The sequence below is a fragment of the Periplaneta americana genome, chromosome 14, assembly GCF_040183065.1.
Source record: "Periplaneta americana isolate PAMFEO1 chromosome 14, P.americana_PAMFEO1_priV1, whole genome shotgun sequence".
In the NCBI taxonomy this organism is placed as follows: Eukaryota; Metazoa; Arthropoda; class Insecta; order Blattodea; family Blattidae; genus Periplaneta; species Periplaneta americana.
This window is the reverse complement of record NC_091130.1, coordinates 1,557,101-1,579,955: the sequence shown is the minus strand read 5'-3', so window position 1 is coordinate 1,579,955 and position 22,855 is coordinate 1,557,101. Positions and strand designations below refer to the sequence as shown.

At 37.5% G+C, this 22,855-nt stretch overlaps 1 protein-coding gene across 3 annotated transcripts in view; it reads right to left on the bottom strand.

Moving 5' to 3' along the window:
• Ets65A (DNA-binding protein D-ETS-3) overlaps positions 1 to 22,855 on the bottom strand; it is a 420,065-nt gene that overhangs the window by 203,965 nt on the left and 193,245 nt on the right. For all 3 annotated transcript variants that reach the window (XM_069844799.1, XM_069844800.1, XM_069844798.1), the window contains one exon: positions 1,512 to 1,583. In XM_069844799.1, the coding sequence (XP_069700900.1) occupies positions 1,512 to 1,583 (72 nt within the window). The remainder of the gene's footprint in view (positions 1 to 1,511; positions 1,584 to 22,855) is intronic.

Below are 22,855 nucleotides of genomic sequence, written 5' to 3'. Positions count from 1 at the left end.
CATACACATAATTATATGGATTCGCCCATACATGCTACGTGCCCTGCCCATCTCAAACGTCACGATTTAATGTTCCCAGTTATGCGAGGTGAAGAATACAATGCGTGCAGTTCTAGCATACGTTGTGACTTTTGGATAGCCTGATTCTGGAAGAGGAAGGAGACCAGGACGAGGAGAAGGAGTACAGAGGATCGATTTGAAAGCCTACATATTGTTCAAGGACAGATCGTAATGAAAATTAAAAGTAGAAAATAGGGGACTAGTAAGCTATAGGACATTTTTTATTTTTAAATAGGACCACAACATACTGGAACCAGCTACTGTTGTGCTTAGTAGGGGTGATGTGCAGCGTATTCAATGGGGCAGAGGAGAATTGCATGCATGCTGACGTACCTGCACTGCACGGACGATCCCTCACTGTCTCCCAAACACAATGCAGTTCTCTTTTCACTCTTCCACTCAAATAAAGAAGACTGCAATATCTTTATTGGTTACACTACAGTACTAATGTTGTTGCTGTAGTTAGTATACTACGTACTTGCACAAGAAAAATAAGTGAACTCTACAGGAGCTGCACAGCGATTAACACAGGCACTCCTTTTTTCCTATCAAGCTCAATTGCGCTTGCCCAGTTTAAAGCTATTTAAACACAACATTAGCGTTCTGAGGGCTCTCCTCTAACAATTCAAATTTTAAAAAGTAAATTAGATAGGCTATAGGTTATAATAAAATACTAGTAATTAAAAATTATTATTATTATTATTATTATTATTATTATTATTATTATTATTATTATTATTATTATTATTAACTAAATGTTCTGTAAGTGTGAGTGTGTCATGAATCTTTAATTACTGTGTTAGTGTCTCAGGCCCTATGTTTCACCATTTCCCTGTGTTCTGTTCGTGTGTCCTGTATTGGTGATTCTTTTGTGTTTATTTGAGGTGTTTGTGCTATGAAGGGTTTTGGAAATAATAAGTTGGAAGTGTTTAGCCTCAATGTTTCGTAAGCGTAAATGTTGCAAGTGTCGGATAGCAGGTCAGATTAGTGTGTTCCAATGTCTTTGTTTTGTGTTGTGGGTCGTGTTCATGTTGTGATTTTGTATTGCTTTGTAATCGTATTACAATTGTGCTGATTTGTATTGATTTGTTTTCTATTGGACTGTTATTTTGTCTTTGTTTTGTATTTATATTTTGTTGTGCTTTTTGTGTTTTGTTTTGTATTTGTTTTTGTGTCAATTGTGTTCATTCCATTTTTTTTGCAACAACATTACCACCGGGTATCTGCCCATTTGTGACACGATAAATAATTCTATTCGTGAACACATGCCTAATAGCGAATTTAAATAATGAGATAACAAATCAATTAAAAGTGTGACTCCGTCCAATGCTAGAACAGCGGAAAATATGCGACGAAGTTCATGCAGACAAATAAAGCTATAATAAAGCCTAAGGTTTAAGAAACTAGCAATCACGCAGTCCACCTTACATGTGACTTGCAAAGTTACTCACCCGACGAGGATGAGGTCAGATGTCCGTGGTTCGAGGTCTTGTCCGCGCGGCTCTGCGAGTGCTGCTCCAGACCTGAAACAGCAGACGGCGAATTAATTAACTCTGTTTGTGTAATATACATTTATTTATGAATAGTTGATCCAGCTTCGCTTGTGAACTTGCGTGTCCGTTGTGCAGCGCAAGATTTTCTGGCATCACTTCACTACATATTATGAGAGCACGTACTTATACGGAAATACAATTTGGAGGTCCCTTATTGTATAAGTTTCGCTTACAACACACTGCACAAACGCCTCTGTGTATATGCAGAGACAAATGACTTAATAATTACATTTATCGCTTATTTATATTCAATACATTTCAACAGTTCACTTTGTTTTTTGTACACTTCGCCTTTCATCCACCAACCCACAGACAAAAATCGACAGGAGTAAGGTCTGGAGAACTTGCTGGCCAATGCACGTGCCTTCGTGGACCATTCATCGGTTTGGGTATGTAAGATTTAGATTAATATGTCACCTAACTCCCACGCTGGAAGAATAGTAGAACAGAAAATAGCAATACACTTTATCATATTGATTTCTTTATTTCCTTTCTTCCGTAGTATAGTAGGCCTACTGGAAAATATGTCATTTCTTACAAATATTGAACTGTTTAGGTCAGCCGTGGCCAAAATGTGTCTCACGAGCACATTGTGGCTCGCAATGATAGCTATGCATTTCCTGTGCTTCATACCTTCCCCAACCCCCACCCTCTCACTCACTGGAGTCAAACTCCGTTCCATTTGTATTTGTCTCTGACCTGCGAGTGGCGTATCGTCGCAATGTCTCTCTCGAAACCATGTACCTCTATAAAAACGAAAGTTTCAAGTAGGATGCGAGGACGCATTTTTTGCTGCCAATATGATGAGAATATTAAAGGTATGATTTGTTTACAAGTATTACGAGGGAAACGGTTGTATAAATAAAACGGCATTATAAGTTACTACATGTTACTGATGAAACATTAAAAGGTTGTGTTGTTGTTAGGCTATTATTATTATTAGTCTATTATTATTATTATCATCATCATCATTATCATTATCATCATCATCTCTGTACGTCGATCCTTTTTCAGCAGATGTACGAATAATGCAGTTATATTTTCAATTTAAACTCACAGATTTACAATGTGATGTTAAAGTAAAGCTAAATGTAAGGACTTGACAAATGTTGAACTTTTCAAATCTTTGCCAAAAAATAAATATCCGAACCTTTGTTCTTTCGCTTGCTCTTTTGAAACCACGTTCGCTACAACTTACGTTTGTGAAAAATGATTTTCAACAATGAAAATAGTAAAAACCAAATTTAAATCACGACTGACAGACAAATAACTTCGTGATCAACTACGACTGGCAGTAAGTGACATAATTCCTGATTTTGAAACTCTGTCGCAGAGACATTCTGAAGACAGTTAATTTTAGGTTGTGATAATATGTCCTATGTTTTATTGTTCATTTCTTTCTTCGTTACACGTACTAAACATTAGTTTGTAGTCTTGTACTGTATAAAATTATATTTAAGTGCTTGACGTAAGGAAAATGAAAAACCGTTAATAAGTCAGACAGTTGCTTCACTTCCCCTTCGGGTGTCCGCCTCCCTCCATAGGTACTATGCACGTTGCAGGTTACACAGTGGCTCGGCGCACGATCGCATTGTCGCCACGGCTGGTTTTGGTAATACCTGTTAACATATTAGGTGAAATATGGTAAATAAGTAGGCCTATATAAGGAAGATATTATTGTTGTTGTTATTATTATTATTATTATTATCATCATCATCACCATTTCAGTACACAGCATTGTAACTTTACTTCCTTCGGACATATTAGCCTTTTAGGAATCAATCTTACGTGAATTCCACTATAGAGAAGATCTTACAACACTCTCTCCTCATTTATTAAAAGTGGAATTTGTCAATTTGTGCAGTTTTTGCGTTACGCAAATTCGCTGTGTAAAGCTATAACTGAGTGTTTCAGCGACCACTACATTTACAATTAAACCCCTGCAGATAGACTGACTCGTGTGAACAACGGCAGGCTTCTAAGAAAGGAGTAAGTCAGACAAAAGCCTCAAGATCGTATTTGGAGTTCGAACCCAGCACCGGAGGAGAGCGAGCTACTTAGCGCTGCAAACGACTGTAAGAAACGCGAAAGGGAAGAGAGATAACGGGGGTATAAATCAAATTGCAACAAAAGAGAAAATCCTCATTTCCCGTCCCCAACGCATCATGTTCCTCCTCGCCTTATCGCTTCCCCGAATATTGTCGCCGCGACTTTTCATTGCGAAGTGCTACAGCGTGCGACGCAATGCGGGACTGGATTGACGGCTGGAGATTTTTCGGAATTAATTTTATCAGCGTTACTATATTTCTTCTACACAGGGCGATTCAAAAGGTTTGTGAAATACTACGTGCTGAAAGATATAGCAATTTCAAACAGAAAATATAAATAACTTTTTTTAAAGTACGGCATCCTTTGAAAGATACAAAATTTTCCAAGTATAATTTGAAACAAAGTGATACTATGATTGCAATTTCTGCTACATGGGGTTGCTATTACTTATAATTGGGATTGTAATAACATGGGAACGACATTAAAATATCATTAAATATCTTGTGCGAGATCGTGCGTATTTGCTTGGTTTCCGCACAAAACCAATCCGCGGTAAGTCTAAAATTCCACATTCAGTATTCCCAACCTAACACACATAACAATTTCCCTCTTCTTACTGCTTAAGTGACATATTGATTTTACTGCTTTAGGCTTTTAACATATTATTTTTAGAGACGTTCAATATAGTAATAATTATAAATTGGAAACCTACCACTGCAATTTCACATAAATTGCACTGTTAATTATTGTTTTTAAATATTTGCAAAAATTAAGTAAACTCTACAACTCCACTAAAGTTACTGCATTCGTGATGCAAGTAACATTAAGGAAGCCGTGAAAAAATCAACAAGATTCCAGACTCATCATAGACTGGGGGGAAAAAAGACAAACGTATAGGCTATCACGGCCTGCTGGAGTATAGTAAACACAAAAAACATTTTAAAGCAACAATGTTGAAGATAGATATTTTTGTTTTGCAAATTTGCCGTCATTGAACAGAAACCAAGATGGAGATTTCATTGCAACTAATTAGAAATCCCTCTTTCAGGTAAGTAACAAACGATCTTGGCACAAAATAATGTACGGTACACGAGCGGTATGTTTTCTTTCAATTCTCGGAAATTAAAAAAGCTCAACTACGTTTCGCTTTTTCAAACTTTTCCTCGAACATGAAAACTTCAACAAACCGCTCTTGTAACGCATATTACTCATTCGTAACAGTATTGCATCCACATTTATCCTGCTAAGGAATCTTACCTTTCTATACACGACCTGTTCAAAGTGTCCTTCACTCATAAAGAAATCGGACATGGGACCTAATATTATTGCTACTTGCTTCAACCATCAAAGGGAGGCGTTTATTTACGAGTCATAGGCCCTATGTACCTACACAAATATAATTGACATCGTATACTTCATCTGTAACTACTGTTCTCCAACCAGGAGATCAACAGTGAAAGAAATGTGCTTACTATTGCGTCATCTATTGGAACGAAGTAGATAAATAATATTATCGTTATAACGCCAGTTTAAAAACCATGCGCTCTCCTGCATATGTTATTTCCTGTATGAAGAGATCAAAATAATAGGAGATTAACTGTGATCTAATTTTGTAACTAGGGTAGTATCAATATGTCTGTATCAATGTTATGGTTTGTCCTGTGACAGCGAGCCAATAGAGATAAGAGTACCCACGTGTGTGATCTTATGACATCAACATTCATTCACAGCATTACTCCCCTTCGTCTCATCCGGCGGAGACTTTCTCGTGGTTGGAGCACAGTATTTCGGAAACTATTCCAAATACGTAATTGATTTATTTGCAGTCTTTAATTCAAGTAACGTTGAAGTTCACAATAGGCCAGGCCTACCTTTTGAATCAGTCAAGTGCTAATCATTTTCACTTATCGGTGCCTTTAACGAGTTGATGGACTCCGTCCGCCACTGTAGTCACGTGACCAGGTAGTAGTGGGGAGAACCAGAACAGCACAGACTTCTACTAATGTATTATGTTCCCCCCCCCCTCTCAATTTAGGCTGTGTAAAAGTTAGGTAATGCAAGACTAATAAGATTTTACATTATATGAAGGAAAACAAAAAGTAAGCAATAATAATGATGAACATAATGTAAAAAATGCAAATGTGAGTATGAATGTAATTTTAAGTAATGCAATTTAGCTAAATTGAAATATTGTACATCAGTAGCATAGCACCGGTAGATTTAATATTGGTCTTGAATAGGCCTAGATGGCTTCAAATAATAACAAAGCATGTATAAGCTTACAAATGTAACAATCAAGACGTCCACACCTGTGGAGTAACGGTCAGCGCGTCTGGCCGCGAAACCAGGTGGCCCGGGTTCGATTCCCGGTCGGGGCAAGTTACCTGGTTGAGGTTTTTTCCGGGGTTTTCCCTCAACCCAATATGAGCAAATGCTGGGTAACTTTCGGTGCTGGACCCCGGACTCATTATCACCTTCATCTCATTCAGACGCTAAATAACCTGAGAAGTTGATAAAGCGTCGTAAAATAACCTACTAAAAATAATCAAGACTACAGATGGTGGCAGTAGCAGTAGTAGTATTGAGTGGCTAGGGAAGGATTAGGGACGACCTTTCAGCACGTCGACTCGGCAGTGACCTATTGCGCACCCTGAATTATGAGATGAATGAAAATGAGGTATACCAGCACATCGGCCACATAAGACCCCGCACCCGCTAACCCAACGGACCCCCTACACTCCCCTGCCTTAAGTTCATACAGCCAAATGTTCAAGCAGCACAGAATCCATTTCGACAACCCTTATAAAGTGTCGAAGCGTCCTCGGAAGTGCTCTTAAGGAATGAATCCTGACAGAGATATTGCGAAAGGCTTGGAACGCAGAGACGGTTTCGGAGAGGACGCTCCTCCTGCAAGCGGACGAAGACTTGCGTCATGACCTGAATATGCTACAGGGAAGAGGAAGGGAAGTGGACCGTGGAAATGAAAATTTTAACCCGGAATTTGCGTAAGTAACTGTGGAAAAACCACGGAAAAACCGCAGTCAGAATGGTCGGTCCAGGGATTTGAACCGCGGACCTCCCGAATGCGAGTCCCATACTGAACGCATGAGCCACCTCGCTCGGTCATACAGATGGTAGTTAGGAGATTAATGTAGATTTGAAAGTGGGTCAATAGGCCCGAAACGCGTCAATGAAAAGTAATAAAAATGGTAGTTGATAAAGACATAACGAACTGCATATGCCACAAAACTCATTAATTTACCATAGGCTTATAATTGTTTTACAAAACAAAAATGATCGTACAGGTGCATCCATGATAACGTTTGATGTTCATTATTTCAACAACCGTTAATTACTTCCTAATCATCATTTATTTACGAACTGCATTCGATGAACTCATAAAAAAGAAATTAATAGCTCAGTCAATCGGCTAACACTGTTTGTCATGGTAAAACTAGATTACTTTTTCATTATCTACAATTATGCGTAATAGACTAGACCTCTAGAATATTAGGAATTACCGTAAACTATTTAATAAATTCATCGCTATTCATTTCCTCATTGATCTCTGGTGAATTTTAACTAAAAAATCTAACAGTAGTCTACCTCTTTCACAAAACCGTTTCATCACCGGCATGAACGACAATAATTCGAGACCCAATTGGTGTAGGCCTATGTAATCCTTCATCATCAATAACCCACACTTTATCTCGCGTTAGATTAACATTTACCCACGTTTCCCCTAGAAACATTGTATGCCTTCCTGTTTCCAGCGCATCTTTAATGTTATACAAAAATCCATTTCTCTTAGCTATGACGTCGGTGTCCTCCATTAAAAAACATTGCCTTGATGTCATTCGTTTTATAACAAAATTCTAGTCACGCATAATTTTCCAAATAGACCGCCGACTAAGAGTAAGATGTTCGAGTTCTTCTTTACAGGCGGCTAAACTGAGAATACCTAAACCCTTCCTTAGCCTATACAAACTTAAAACTACAGTAATCGTCGCAAAGCTTCGCGGTCGGTCAAAATCGTCTTTTTGTTTTCGAGAGGTCTCTTTTTAGTGGAGCTCCCTTTTGCGAGCATGCAAGCAAGAAGAACTGGCCTGTACAGAACAAAAACAACACTGAAATTAGCATATCCATTCTGATTTGGACGTCTGCACGGCCATAATTCCCAGGCCCGGTCCTTCCCGATCTGAACCAGACCCTAACTCGATCCGAAACCCGAGATTAGCTTATAATTAACACCAGAGCCAGACCGAAACCCGAAAGCTATAGTCCCGTCGCTCTAATTTCCGGCAGCCAATCACGTTGCAGGTCGGCTACATTTAAACTGTGCGTCTTGTGATTCGCTGATGAAGATGTTAAGCATTTCCTAAGGCTGGATAAATACTTAATATATAATCGCCCGTCATTTTGGCTCTTTCGTTGGCGTTCGCAGAAAGTACACGAGGACGTTATTTGCCGCTCAATTATTTGCTGAATTACAGTGCGTTTGATTTATTATCATAGGAGCTACGACATGATAATGTTTAACGGTGTGGCAAATAGATCCCTCGTCTGGCAGCTCGGCAACGAAAGAACAAAAATGGCGAACGATGCTACCTGCCTAGACTTTATAGAGCCTTGACTTCCTAAGACGTAAGCAAAGAGGAGGAGTCACGCCGGGAATAACAGCGTCGCGACTATAGTAGATAAAGCAGAGGCCAGTGGCCACAGGGTTCAGGAACAGCTGCGGCAGATATCACTTCTGTAGGAGCGTGGGGTAGAGTAATCCCCCAGTCTTCAGTGCAATGCCGTTATGATATGAAGCCGAACTTGCCATACCGGTAACCTAATGTTCAGGATGGCATCTAATTGTGCATGTATTCAAATTATCGTATTATTTTGTAATCAGTATCGGTAAGTTATTCGCGGGGGGGAAAAAAAGATTTACGTTTCTTTAAGACCCGAACCCGAGAATTTCAACTAGACCTCGGCCCGCGGGCTTCACCCCACCCCTTGCATAGCTTTATTCTGCTTCACTATTATATGTGCCTAACTAATAAATCGCTATAAACTTTGCACAGATAACACACTTATGGCCAGTTTGTCCAAGTAATGTTTAATTTTGCTTAACGAATGTTAAATTAACAGTCTGTTTATTTTTAACGCTATGTTAATATATTTTCCATTTGTTCAACATAATTTTGTTTAAGATAACCGACACTTAACTATAACGTCTCTTAGCACTATTTTAACTACTCAACAGCAGTTGGTAATGATTCTACACATGTAAGACAATTTTTGATTGGCTAAAATTAATCTTTAAATTCTATATTATAGAGTGAGTTATGAAACTTGCATAAAATGACAACCTGTTATAGTAGGCCACGCTCCATAAACAAACAGTTGACAAATGAAAGTTGTAGGTGACGTGCTGAATAATAATTACAAAGTAAGGTTATATTTCCTCATTGCTATTATGGATACGAAATACGAAAGAAATAAAATAACACTGGTGTATTTAAACAGTCCAAAGTATTTTTTAAATGTTATATTACCAGTCATATGCTAAACATTCCCTACAGAGAGACACAAAATATTAATTTCGCAACTTCTGTTCGAACAGCTGTGGGGACATCGGCCATATTTAACTAACTGTTAAACGAGTTAACTCCCCGAAATCCTACATTTAAAATTAACAAACTGTTAACAATCTGTTAAACCAAACTGGTGTTGAAAACATACAATTTTATTAATTAACAAACTGTTTAGAGTTTAACAGTCGTTAAATTTTCTAACAATACTTGGAAAAATCGGCCATTATACTCTTTAAGACGGTCAAGGCACTCTAACAGATGGGAGAAAGTCTCAACAGAGGCTGGCCTGCAGGGCAGTCCCGTCCGGCGCGAAGGCAAGTAGTTTACCTCTACAAGCAGACACTTCCGTCTTCTTCCTGAAGGCTTGTGTGCACATTATTTCGTTCGTTGTTCTGTCTCCCTTAATGCGTATGACGCGTTCATGTTCAAGTCGCTACTTGATGTTAGATACCAGACTAGCCGTGCCTCGCGCCATCTTCGTATTGTAGTCACCTTGACGCTCCGGCCGCCTCTTATCGCCCTCGCACATTCATTTCACGTGCGGGTGAGAAGGGAAGGTGCGCGGCAACCCGCGTTGCAGAAGCGTACAACGGGGCTGCGCCAGGCTTACGAATAATGTGCTGCTGCTGTCTGGGCATTTCTATCACATCTTAACATCTGTGCACTCCCGCCCTTCCTTACGCCTTCATTATTTTAAGATTGATGTAACATTTAATTACTACATTATCAGTAACTTTGTTTTGCTGCTAGTCCTGTCAATTGTAAGTGCAACTTTGGTGTTATCTTTCTATTTAAGCATCATGCTCAGTCTCTACACATTATTAAATTTAGTCTATCAACTTTTCCCTCACTACAAGACTGCTCGTAAACATCTAAAATCCGATTACATCCCTATTCTAATTTGTTAATAATTATGGTGTATCAATTATTTACAGTGTGACCTATTACTGTACTGTAGGTAGCTGATGGTTGTTATATCTTATTTTTATTCCATGCCCTCGCACTGCACCTGTACAACTTTACCAATCAGCAGTCCATGGCCTCGCCATTACAAAGACCAGGGCACAACTATTAAACAGCTACTGTAACATCAGCAGATTCATGCATGGTTAGAATATCAGAATGCATGCAGTCATTTCAAAACAAAAATAATGTTAAAAAATTGTTTCGTACCCGCTTCAAATGCCATGAAGATATCTGCAGTGCTCGGGAAAAGTGACACAAGTCAGTTTCCACAAACCTTTTTTGATAATTTATTGACAACTTACGGAACATCTGCTCGCTTGGAAAAAAATACATAAGTATTTCTCCCATTACAATAATTCATACAGAAAAAAATCAAATCGACATAAACCAGTGTAAGTCGTCAATAAATTATCAAAAATGGTTTGTGGAAACTGACTTATGTCACTTTTCCCAAGCAATGCAGATATATGGGGGCATGAAGGTATAGCTGTAGGCCTATGCTTCTTTGACCTCGGCACTAGAATGAAGTGATGTGATCGGCATCACGCTCCGACCGTCTTTATCCCAGTGAAAGATCTGACAGGAGGCTGAGTGAACCTCGGGGCCGTTCTGGAAGTTTGGCAGCGACAAAAATTCCATTGCCAGCCGGGATTGAACCCGTAGTCAGTTGTTCTACCAACTAAACTACCAAGCCCATTATTATTATTATTATTATTATTATTATTATCATCATTATAATTCTATAATATATTTAGTGAAAGTACGTATTTTTGTAGTCTTTCTGCCCATTTCTTCGTGTTAATTCCATCTCGAATCCGTGTTGATTAATGAACATTATTCCGAGCCGAATGAGATCGTACAAGTGGTGAGAACTAAATGTTTTCGATATGGAAAAGGACATACTGTAGAAGAGCCCAGCAATTTTTCATATACAAACTAACCTACAACGTGTTCAATTTTGGATGGGATCTCCCGGCACTTGTTTTTATAATCCGTGAGGTTATCATTGAAGTGAGTTTGATCCTCAAGGCATACATAAACGATGTCTGTTGTTGACACTGGGTACTGTTCTTTTGTTTCGTCAACAAATGAACGCAATCATGTACGGGGTAGAGGTCGGAGCTTGGGATGGCCCACAAATCACATGTTGCTTTGCTAAGCAGAGTCAAGTGTTGAAATTTTGAAATTATTTTCAATGATTTAAGTAAGTTTTTTCTCCGATAATGTCGTGGGAGGATGTCGAAGTTTCACCACTACACTGACTGTACCTTTTCAATCTCAATTTCTAGAAAGCTAATTTCATTTTAATTTCTGTAAAGCTATCCTCAGTTTCGGAAAATGTAAATTCAATGTCGGAAATGATATCAAACTCCGAAAATAATGCAATCAATTAAGGATTTGAATGTTTTTTTTCAGCTATATTCTAACACTATACATACAATAAATTACGTAAAAAATTATGTTACTTTGTTATTCTAAGAAATATTTTGTCAACTGTTTACGTGTAATTTATTTAGCATTATTTCAGTCTATATTTATGTATGGTAGGCCTATTATAGGTTGGGGTGGAACTTATAAATCCAACCTTTATCCGTTAATTTTACTACAGAAAAAAGTATTAAAAATTTGTTTAAAAAGGCAGAAAGATTACCCAACTGAATTGTTGTTTAAACATTTCAAAGTTTTCAACATTAAACAAATGTATTATTTTATTTTATTAATATATTTTCATAGAAATTTTAATAACTTTGAAAGGTATATGCATAAATATAGAACTAAAAATATGAATTCTCTGCGTTTGTGTGAACCAAAATGTAAAACCAATCCAGCTTTTTATCATAGCATGAGTCAAGGTCCCAGATTATTAAAAAAATTTTATTCCAATAATATTTCAACCACGAATCCTCTCCAAATTAATAAAAAAAATTATATTGGATTTATAGTTTGGGTTTAAACATGTTAAACACTATTTAATCTGTATTCACTCTCAATTTTAATTTTATATTTGTCTGTATTGGAATCCCCTCCTGAGCACGAGTCTTACTCATTCAGCAGTGGGCTAGTTTATCTTTCATTGTATTAACTTGTGTTCATTTAAAACCTACTAGCAATAAAATAAATAAATAAATATACATTATAAAATAAAATTGATTCTCCACATTCTCTCAAAAGAAAATACATATTGCAGCTCTACACGGTCATTCAATGAACAATGTTTACAAGGTAACAGGAACTGTTGCATCACCATAATTTACACTAATTTAATACAATATTATGCAAAACAAAAATAATTGAAATAATATTAACCAGAAGCTTCCCAAATTTAGATTTATGTTTTCCGAAATATAATTTCCTCTTTCTTTCATTTACTTTACATCTTCGGAACTTTATATTACTATTTCCGAAACTGAGATGATTTTCACAGAAATGTTATACACATCTTCAGAAAGGTGGGCTCTGTTCTCTCAGGAGAATGTGGGCCGCAGCGGGGATTCTGCAGCGGCGCCTGTCTCTGCTCCGAGGAGCTTCTCTCTGAATTGGGGGAAATGAATGTGAAAAGATAAGTCTGTCCTGCCTCGGAGCCAGCCATCTCTCTTAATTGTCACGAGACACGTCGCTAATTTATCGCCAATAATTATCTAGAAACAGCCGGCACATAAACGAGGAGAAAGAAGACGGTCGCAAAGCGCCGCTTGCATAATAGGAAGAGAGAGACATCTGGTGACAAGAGCAAGTCTTATCGGCGCTCGGCAATTTTTCAGGAGAGGAAAAAGACAGTTACCGGATCCTGAATTGGAAAAATTACATTTCATAAAAATGTAAGAATGAAAAGAAAAGGGAAAGACACAAAAGTTATTGCAAGACGGGAAAAACAGCGGCAGACAAAGCTCGGCATATCGCGAGCATCTCAGAGAGGCGGGGACTGGCACAGTCCGTTACGCCACTTCCAAACCGAATAGACAGCATCCTGTTCGCTTTGCACTTTCTTCTTTCTCCCTTCATTATCTTTTATCCTATTATTCCTTTACTTTCTCTTCTTCTTCTTCCTCTTTCATTTCTTTTTATTCTCCTTTCTGTTTTCTCTGCCATTTCCCTCGATCCCGACCATTTTTCCGAAACAGCTATTCCTAACGAAACTTTTCCGTTAACTATTATTTGCGCACGAGAATTCACTACATTTCAACTATTCACTTACGAAGGAAAATTCAAAGAGAATCTACAACAGTTACACCGGTTCCCAGACGTTTCGTCCATCATCTAATCCAGGCCTGCACAAGGTTTGCGCTCTCCGAGCCGGCTCACAGCTCATGAGCGGAATGCAGATATTAGCTGCGCTCTGTATAAGGGTGGACTGGAAGAAGGGGTGATCTCGTACAAAATATACACAAAACGAAGTTCTATTACGAGTGCTTATGAAATGAATTCCCGTTCAGTGTTTGCAAAACTATCTTGGACTATTATTAATTAATAAAGAAATATTTATTTTACACAAGTAATAGAAATTCTATAGCTACTTAAATGTACAATATCATTTTCTTATATTTTTATTTTTCAGTATATAAAAACGAGGTTTTATGTTGTTGGCAGCTGAAAGGAACAGTAGCCTACTGATCGTAATGAAACATCAGTTACAGATGTTCGATGTCTGCCTTTATTAAAGTTGATTATAGAAAACAGTTGCTAACAAATATAAATGTTGAGCCAAACGTAGCAATCATTTTCACAGCCAGCCTGTGTAGTCGTGGATATTATTGCTAATGTTTAGTCTTGTAAAACTCAACCAGGCTAGTAGTATTATTCAAACGATCTTTAGCCCTTAGGTCACATTGAAGATCAATAAGTTCGAGCTGTAAATCGTTAAATGTTAAATGTTATGTTCCGTCTTCTAGATTCCTCCATACTGTACTGTAGCAGTAGGTAAGCAACGTGAAACAGTTACTGAGAATAGGTCTACACACTGCACTCCACTAGATAGCTGAATGGTCGTTTCCCTCTCCTCTACCTATGGCAAGTCTATGTCATTCTGACGTATCTTCCTCTCCGTTTCGGCGAGCGGTAAACACCGCTCTCCCGCTCCCAAGGAGCGCGCGCGCTCGTTGAGCGCTATTTGTGCAGGCCTGATTTAATCTTTCCTCCATTGCAGGTAAGTTATAGCTACATGGCCTAGTACATATGGACGGAGACCAGCTAGTAATTTTGTAAAAATGAGAATCTGGTGTCATCTACAGGCAAATAGTTCAAACCATCTTAAGAAATATCTTGAACACTTTATTCTCAACACTGAGTTTTAGTTCTTACTCACTTGCTTCTCCTCCATTTTGTATTCTGAGGCAACAGACAACATACAGCTTGTTATTACAAAGTTTACATCATATTCAATATAATGATAGGTATAAGCAATGCCATTTTTGGTACTGAAATTATTTTCTTCCATGTTCAGAGCCAGTTGAATTTCAACAAAATTGATATTGTGAGTTTATCATTAATTTCAACTAAAGACCTCGATATCTCTAAAAACCGATTTTGCTTTCTGGTCTATTGTTACATCAACGTAACAACTGTCTGATTCTTGGCCCAAGCCATCTAATGGAAAGGTCAGAACAATGCGAATGATATCATTTAGGAAAGATTTTCGAAGTCCAAGATTTGCTGCGTGACGCAAATGCTCTAACCAAAAAAGAAACAGACGTCTCTTTTCCACACTAATATGGAACATAGGCTGAGCAGACATTGTTGCACTACTTTCCAAGTACCTGAGATTAATAAATTTATGGAGCTGAATCCCAGTTCGTATTTGTGCTGCAGTTTTATGTCACCTCATCTTTTGTAACGGGAAGTTCAAACACAATTCCATTTACTATGTTTGTTCAGTTCGTTAAAATTGAGATTTTCATGCATTAGACAACTAATAGAGTGAACCAGCTCCTGGAGAAACTTTGTTGCACGTAATAGTGTTGGACAAAGCAATTTGAACGAAATGTTCGTGGACGTAATTTGGAGTGGACGTTGTACCTGTCAACGAAATGTTTTTGGAGACAAAAAAGTGGAAAACGCGTTGGACGAAACGTCCCAGAACGGTTACATCTAGAAAGGAAGGAATGAAATTGCTATTATAAAACAAGATCTGTAAGGAAAAGTTCCCTGGGAAAGCAAGCGGCTTCGAACAAAGGAATATTCCGCAGGAGCTATCACCTCGGCAATAGGAGACTTCTCCGAGTCCTTAAGGGCGACGAACTATCATGTCTGAGGCAAGCAAGTAAAACAAAACATGAAGCGTGCAGCCGAAGACCATCCCGAACTTAGGCCAACTGTATAATGAACTGCAATGAGTTTCTTCTGGTGTAATACAATTTGTCCGAAAGAGAACATTTAAAGAAATCAGGTCGAAAGGGGCGGACATGTGATCAACTTCCAAATCCAACACCACTGGAAGATCTGTTTGACATTCCCGACAACTGAAAAAAAAAAAACTCCTCGGGGTGAGATTTATATTATTTGAATCACATCTTGAGGAAGATAGTAATGGAGGATGGGTAATTTTATTATGTTTGGCGCGAAAGAAAGATTACAGTTTTAATTAAGATTCACGAATAGTTCACGAATGGCACGTTGAAGCTTAGGCTTAATTAACACACACTAATAGTTCTGCTATTCGAAATTAATGAGTTTAGGGAAAATAAATTTCAGATTTAGTTTTCGGAAACTTGGAAGTAGAATTACTGCATTTCGAAAAAAAATATGGTCATTCAGAAACCTGGAATCTGAAATGGAAATATGCACTGGAATCCATTTGCCTTCTTTATTTTCAGCTACTTCCTCGGTGAGATGCTAAAGGGCGAATCAATGTGCTGCTGGAAAGCCTTCTAAATTGAACAATTATACTTTATGACGCGAGCTTCTTGACAGTCAATGAGCAGGTCTGAACCGTCATATGTAATCGGAGATCATCACGGAATATAAGGGCAATTTTGAGACTGATGAAACACCGTTTAAATAATTTTTTTAATCTAATGATAAAAATTACTTATTTTCCTTATGATACCTGTACCTAAATGACATTAATTTCCATTAGGAGCTCCGTAGTTATGGCGACTACGCATAGGTATATTATCGCTTACTTACTTACTGGCTTTTAAGGAACCCGGAGGTTCATTGCCGCCCTCACATAAGCCCGCCATTGGTCCCTATTCTGAGCAAGATTAATCCATTCTCTATCATCATATCCCACCTCCCTCAAATTCATTTTAATATTATCTTCCCATCTACGTCTCGGCCTCCCTAAAGGTCTTTTTCCCTCCGGCCTCCCAACTAGCATTCTATATGCATTTCTGGATTCGCCCATACGTGCTAAATGCCCTGCCCATCTCAAACGTCTGGATTTAATGTTCCTAATTACGTCAGGTGAAGAATACAATGCGTGCAATTCTGTGTTATGTAACTTTCTCCATTCTCCTGTAACTTCATCCCTCTTAGCCCCAAATATTTTCCTAAGCACCTTATTCTCAAACACCCTTAACCTATGTTCCTCTCTCAAAGTGAGAGTCCAAGTTTCACAACCATACAGAACAACCGGTAATATAACTGTTTTATATTATCGCTTACAGTAACTAACAGTGTTGCTAATTCCTTTACTGCTCCAACCATAAGAAAGCGGCTCCACTTATCTGCCACGTGGATAACTATCAGTCCAAAAAGCCTTATTAAAACACAAAGGAGGCCGCTTATCCAATTAATGGCTACTAGGCCTATATTATGAATTTACTTTGCATGAACACAAGATAAACATAACAGACGTGATGTTGTTTGTCAGATCACTGCCCATTAGCATACTACAGTCTACACTCTACTCCGAGAGGAATGGAGCAGCCGTGAAGATGACTATGACGTCACACACGTGTCGCGGGCTGCAGGTTGAGCAGAGGGGCGGCGCGGCATTGTTAGTGAAGGGTCTCCGCGTGCGGGCAGCACCACGGAGTGTGTTTATTGAGTAAAACACAATCATCATCATTAACTCCTCCTCCCCTCCTCCGCCATTGATTACTGCTAACCTCGTGTGTGCTGCTCACCTTCAGGCTAGCCGGAGTGGGACGAGAGAACGGCCAATTCATAGACTGCAGCTTTTTAATCGACTTTTCCACTGAGAGGTAATTCCGAGGAATGTAACATATCTCATATTAAAACCAATGAAAATATTATCCCATACAATGATAGGGATTTCTATGGATAGAAGCTTCAGTTGCAATACGCAAATCACACACTTACCGAAATGTAACAGTACATTATGCAACGAGCCTATAATGATAGTAATTAAGACGCGAGTATGTTTGTTTATGAAACGAGCGCAACCGAGTTTCATAATTTTCATACGAGCGTCTTAATTACCATTATAGGCAAGTTTCATACGACTTTTTAAGCTCAACCATATTTCTAACTTGAAATTATTCAGAAGTATTCATTTTATTCGTATCTGACTGAAGATCGGAAGTGACCTTGTGCATAGCTCGTAAATTGTGAGATGTTCGCAGACGCGAAAGTATTGATTTTTTCCGAGGAATAATAATGTCATTGACCTTGATGTAATCTAGAGAATAACATGAACTAATTTTGATATAACCTGGAAATTGATTTAGAATTGAAAAAAGAGATGACAAATTGAATTTATTTGAATATTATTTACAATTAACGTTAATTATTATAGTAACAGAACATAACCTTGTGCGTCAGTATTGGATTTCCAGCCTCCGTGACGTTTCCCTCGTTGTCTTTCGATTGCATATCCGAGAATAATCGAAAACCTGAACTTTAATGAATAGGTTTACTTTAATGACATGCATTAAAAGACTGCTACCAGGTATATAATTACTACATTTCGGCATGGTAGAGCATAAAATATGTTTAATTAAAATTCCTGACTAAAATTTCATTCCGTTGGCACTCTTAAGGAGAATCTAGTACAGTATTCTTGATGTCTCATTTTGATTACTGTGATAATCTCTTAACTGAGACTGGCCGACAGCTATTTAGCTTCTCGATCTAAAGATTGTTATCGTTCACATCACCATATCACACTCTCCATTCCTAAACATTGAACGTCCTTCTACTCTTCATCTTTCACCGTTTCTATAGACCATCTCTGAAACTCTCTACCACAGTATGTCGTAGACATTTTCCAAGTTTTACAAATAAATTAAAACTGCACTTCTTCGATATGGATTCCCTTCAATTATAGTCCTAAGCAGCTATCTCTGTCACATGTTATTTTAATAATGTGTATTTTTCACCATCAATATTCTCCCTCGATCACCAAATTAATTTATCGTAGCTTTTTTATTATTTTGTCAATTATTACATTCCATTTTTTGTATTCTTCATTACGTTTTTCCTCTTCGAGTTAAATTAAGAGGGCTTCAAGATCCAGTTTTTGAGAGTGGTAGTCAAAATTTCAAACATGCCCAAGAAATTCGGAGCAAAATACATCGCGACCGGCGAAATGCACTAAGAGGGGTGAACGAGGGTACAAGGATCAGAAAACCCTTGGTGCATATAACGAAAACGAGAGTACAGGGCCCGGTTGAAGACCACGCGCAAGAATGGAAATTCGCTTCATATGTAGTGGAAACAGAACTGCTGTAAATAAGGTGGCTTTGATATTCAGAGGTTTCCGTCACATCGGTCAGTTTAATCCATACTATGACATGTCTATCATACTCCCGGCTATTTCAACTCGGACTTGGCGGTAGCAACAGCCCTCATTTTCTGAACTTGGTGAGAGATGTTTGCGCTACAGCCTTCTGTGCAGCTTCGATCTTTGTGACCCAGACGCTCTACTGCCATCGCCCATTACTCGAGTCCAACAACTCGTTTCATCTACAGAAACTGTAACTAACAATAACGAAAAATAAATAAATGTAGACCTGTAATCTACAGCACTCGAGGCTTTCATTTACAATACAGTATTACAGCAGCTTAGCACAGATAAACTCCGGAATTTTTCATTTGGTTCCGTATGTTCCACAGCATGTTTCCACGTATTCACATTTTTTTTATGTTGTAGTGATATTTAACTTATTTTATATTTTTGTTTTCATATTTTCCGATAACGGTATATCTCTAATGTGATAAGTTGAGCTATATATAATCATAATTTTCCTTACTGTGTGTACCTAAAAATATTGTATTCATTGTATGCTTTGTACTGCACTATTTTATTACTACTACTACTACTACTACTATTATTATTATTATCATCATCATCATCATCATCAATAATTGTCTTATTTTTTATACGTTGTATGTCTCATTTATTTTGACCTGCTGTTCACATTTTATTATACTTTTTTCCTTTCTTTCTGTATGTTATATATTATGTCTGATTTCTACTTACTTGTTGTTTATATTTTATTATTATTATCTTATTCAGTTTTGTGTGTAAAATTGTAGTGTACTTTGTAAAGCAGTTTTACTCCTGGTTGAGTCTTAGAGAAGGCCGTATGGCCTTAACTCTGCCAGGTTAAATGAATTATTATTATTATTATTATTATTATTATTATTATTATTATTATTATTATTATTATTATTATTATTATAAGTACAATATTTGAGTCAATCCTATTCTTAAAAGTGCTGCAAATGTTAATTTCTGAAGAGTGTCTAATTGCACTCCTATTCCTATCCAGCTTGGAATGTCCTATTGTTCCCATAAGATTTCTTTAATTTGCTATAGGCCTACTTTTTTCTGAAAGCAAGACTATAGTGAGGTTCATGTAATAAGCTATTATAGCTGTCTTCTGAATGTTGCCAAATATCACCAAAAGTAGGTAAAATCGAAACGCTCTGCACTCAAACAGTAATATTAATTACGAGCATTATTTATTTGTTTATGATTGATCGATTTAATATTGAAATGCATTTGTTTGGTTATGCAGTTTATGATTCACGAGACCTAAGCTGAAAACTGATTTCGTTTGATCACAAGAAATTATTAGTATGAATTCCGAAAACCGAATGCCACTATAAAATGTATCCTATTTAATAGTAATTACTGTATTATTTATTAATATTGATATTAATATTATTTATTATAGCGTATTATCAATTACGTTCACATTTCAAACATTACTCCTTAGTAACGTTGGCAGCTTCTTCTGCTGTCGACTTAGGCCCAGTTGTGTGATCGTGGAATAAATCTTGGAATAGCAATTCGTGGAATAGCCTAACCATAGAATAAATGGAGTATCGTGTTGTATGACGTTCATTTATTCCAAGGTTGTCTATTCTATAGTTAGCATAATTGGAACAGAGGTTGGCAATACTTTAGATGGTGTTTTGTTTATAAACTACATTCACAATACCAGTATTTTTTGTTTAATATTTCTGAACATATTATTATTATTATTCTGCTTACGGAGTTTATTATAAAGAAATAAATACATCGAAATTAATTAGAAATCACAATTATAAGATAGAATATGCACTTAAGCTAGTTGAGATAATAAATGATTATAAGAATGTGCTTAAAAAAAAGAACTGAGTCATAACATCTATCAAAAGGCAAGAGCATGGTTATACCCTCAGACTACTACCTACAGGAATGTAAAATGTGATACTGAAATTATAATGATTACTGTCTTATGAATTTGCTTAAAATTGAATTTTATTTATTAAAAAGGTACAATTCCTTTACAATGATGATAATGTAAACTATTTTTACCTGTTTATCATGTGTTTCAAATCATTTATTCCAACACGCTTAAAACAGGTCCTTTTTCAGTCTGAATATTGCCAGAAACTCTTTATCGTCACACTTATTTCATAGATCAGATCTATTAAACTTTTTTTTGTTTGTTTGCGCGTTCTCAAAAATAGTTTATTATAGTAATCCATCAAAATTATCACAAAGATTCATGCCTAATGTTGCTGCCATTTTATAATTTATTCTCTAGATAACATTTTAACAGCGACTGAAAGCATGGAATAGCTTATTCGGAAGATATCCTCCGGATAAAACACTATTCCGAGTTCGTACAACACATTTCTCGCGTAACCATGGAATTAATTTTTAACAGGACTTTATTCCATGTTCGTACAACTGGGCCTTAACAGAAAAGTTACTGGCAGTTGTATCTGTCAGTACCGAAATTCGATACAAAGTTGGAAGGAGGAAATTCATCCTGACAATAGAAAATCATCATAATCTACTAGCATAGTATGTAGTAACAGAAGAAAATGGTAGGTTTCATCCTTACGGTATAAAGTAAGAAGATCCAGACTGCTAATTTGTGTTTTGTTTAGGACTATACGCCTACATAACCCATAAACGTTATCCAGCGCGGTGGCAAGATACGGTCCCCGCCCCTGCCACCATGATGCTGTGCCGTGGGAACGTGCACTGTAATGCAGCCGACACGCGCCGCCAATCAAGCGTGTTGCGTGGAGCGTGCAGTCATTAGTTGTTTGCGAACTGGTCAGAGGAGCGGCTTTGCCCTTCTTTATATTTATATTTACTTGTTACTGTATTAGTTTGTTTAACGACGCTTTCAAATGCAGCTGGGAGTGTGGAAGGGAGAGGACTCCGGCAGCTTTGCAATAGATACTTGAAACTCTTTATGATGCAGAAGAATATGACAATTAAGTCAGTTATGTATTGCTTTTGTGGATTAGAACTACACACAACAGAAAAATTGTTAACAAGTATGAAATGAAGGGTAAACAAGCGGTATTCGGGTCTTGCAAGAGTAACTAATGCCGGGCACCTCTCTCAAATCGTACAAAAGAGCACTCGGTGTTAAATAATATTACGTAGGCCTACGTCTATATAGACGTCTTCTTCATGGACATCCCCTCTCTCTCTTTCTGTAACATAACTAAAATAAGTTAGGCCTACATATTTTCTAACGTAGGCCTATATAACGTAACAAAATTGAGGAAGACCATGATCATAGGAACAAAAATACAGAAGATAAACTTGCGAATTCTAAATGAGGCAGTAGAGCAAGTGGACAGCTTCAAATACTTGCGGTGTAATATGATCTGATGCCAGGAGGATAGCAATGGCCAAGGAAGCTTATAATAGAAAAACGAGCATCTTTTGTGGACCTCTGAAAGGAAGAGACTAGTGAAGTCCTATGTATGGAGTGTGGCATTGTATGGGGCAGAAAATGGACATTACAACGAAGTGAAGCGAAGCGACTAGAAGCATTTGAAATGTGGATATGGAGAAGAATGGAACGTGTGAAGTGAACAGATAGAATAAGAAATGAAGCTGTGTTGGAAAGAGTGGATGAAGAAAGAATGATGCTGAAACTGATCAGAAAGAGGAAAAGGAATTGGGTGAGTCACTGGCTGAGAAGAAACTGCCTAATGAAGGATGCACTGGAAGGAATGGTGAACGGGAGAGGAGTTCGGGATAGAAGAAGATATCAGATGACAGAGAAAATTAAGATATATGGATCGTCTGAGGAAACAAAGAGGAAGGCAGAAAATAGGAAAGACTGAAGAAAGCTACGTTTGCAATAAAAGACCTGCCCCTGGGTAGAACACGAAATGAAATGAAATAACGTAACGGAAGCAAATCCAAATATTGTAACTCAGCATTGCTCCAAATAGGCCTATATAAGGCTAATCTTTACATTGCTTATAAAT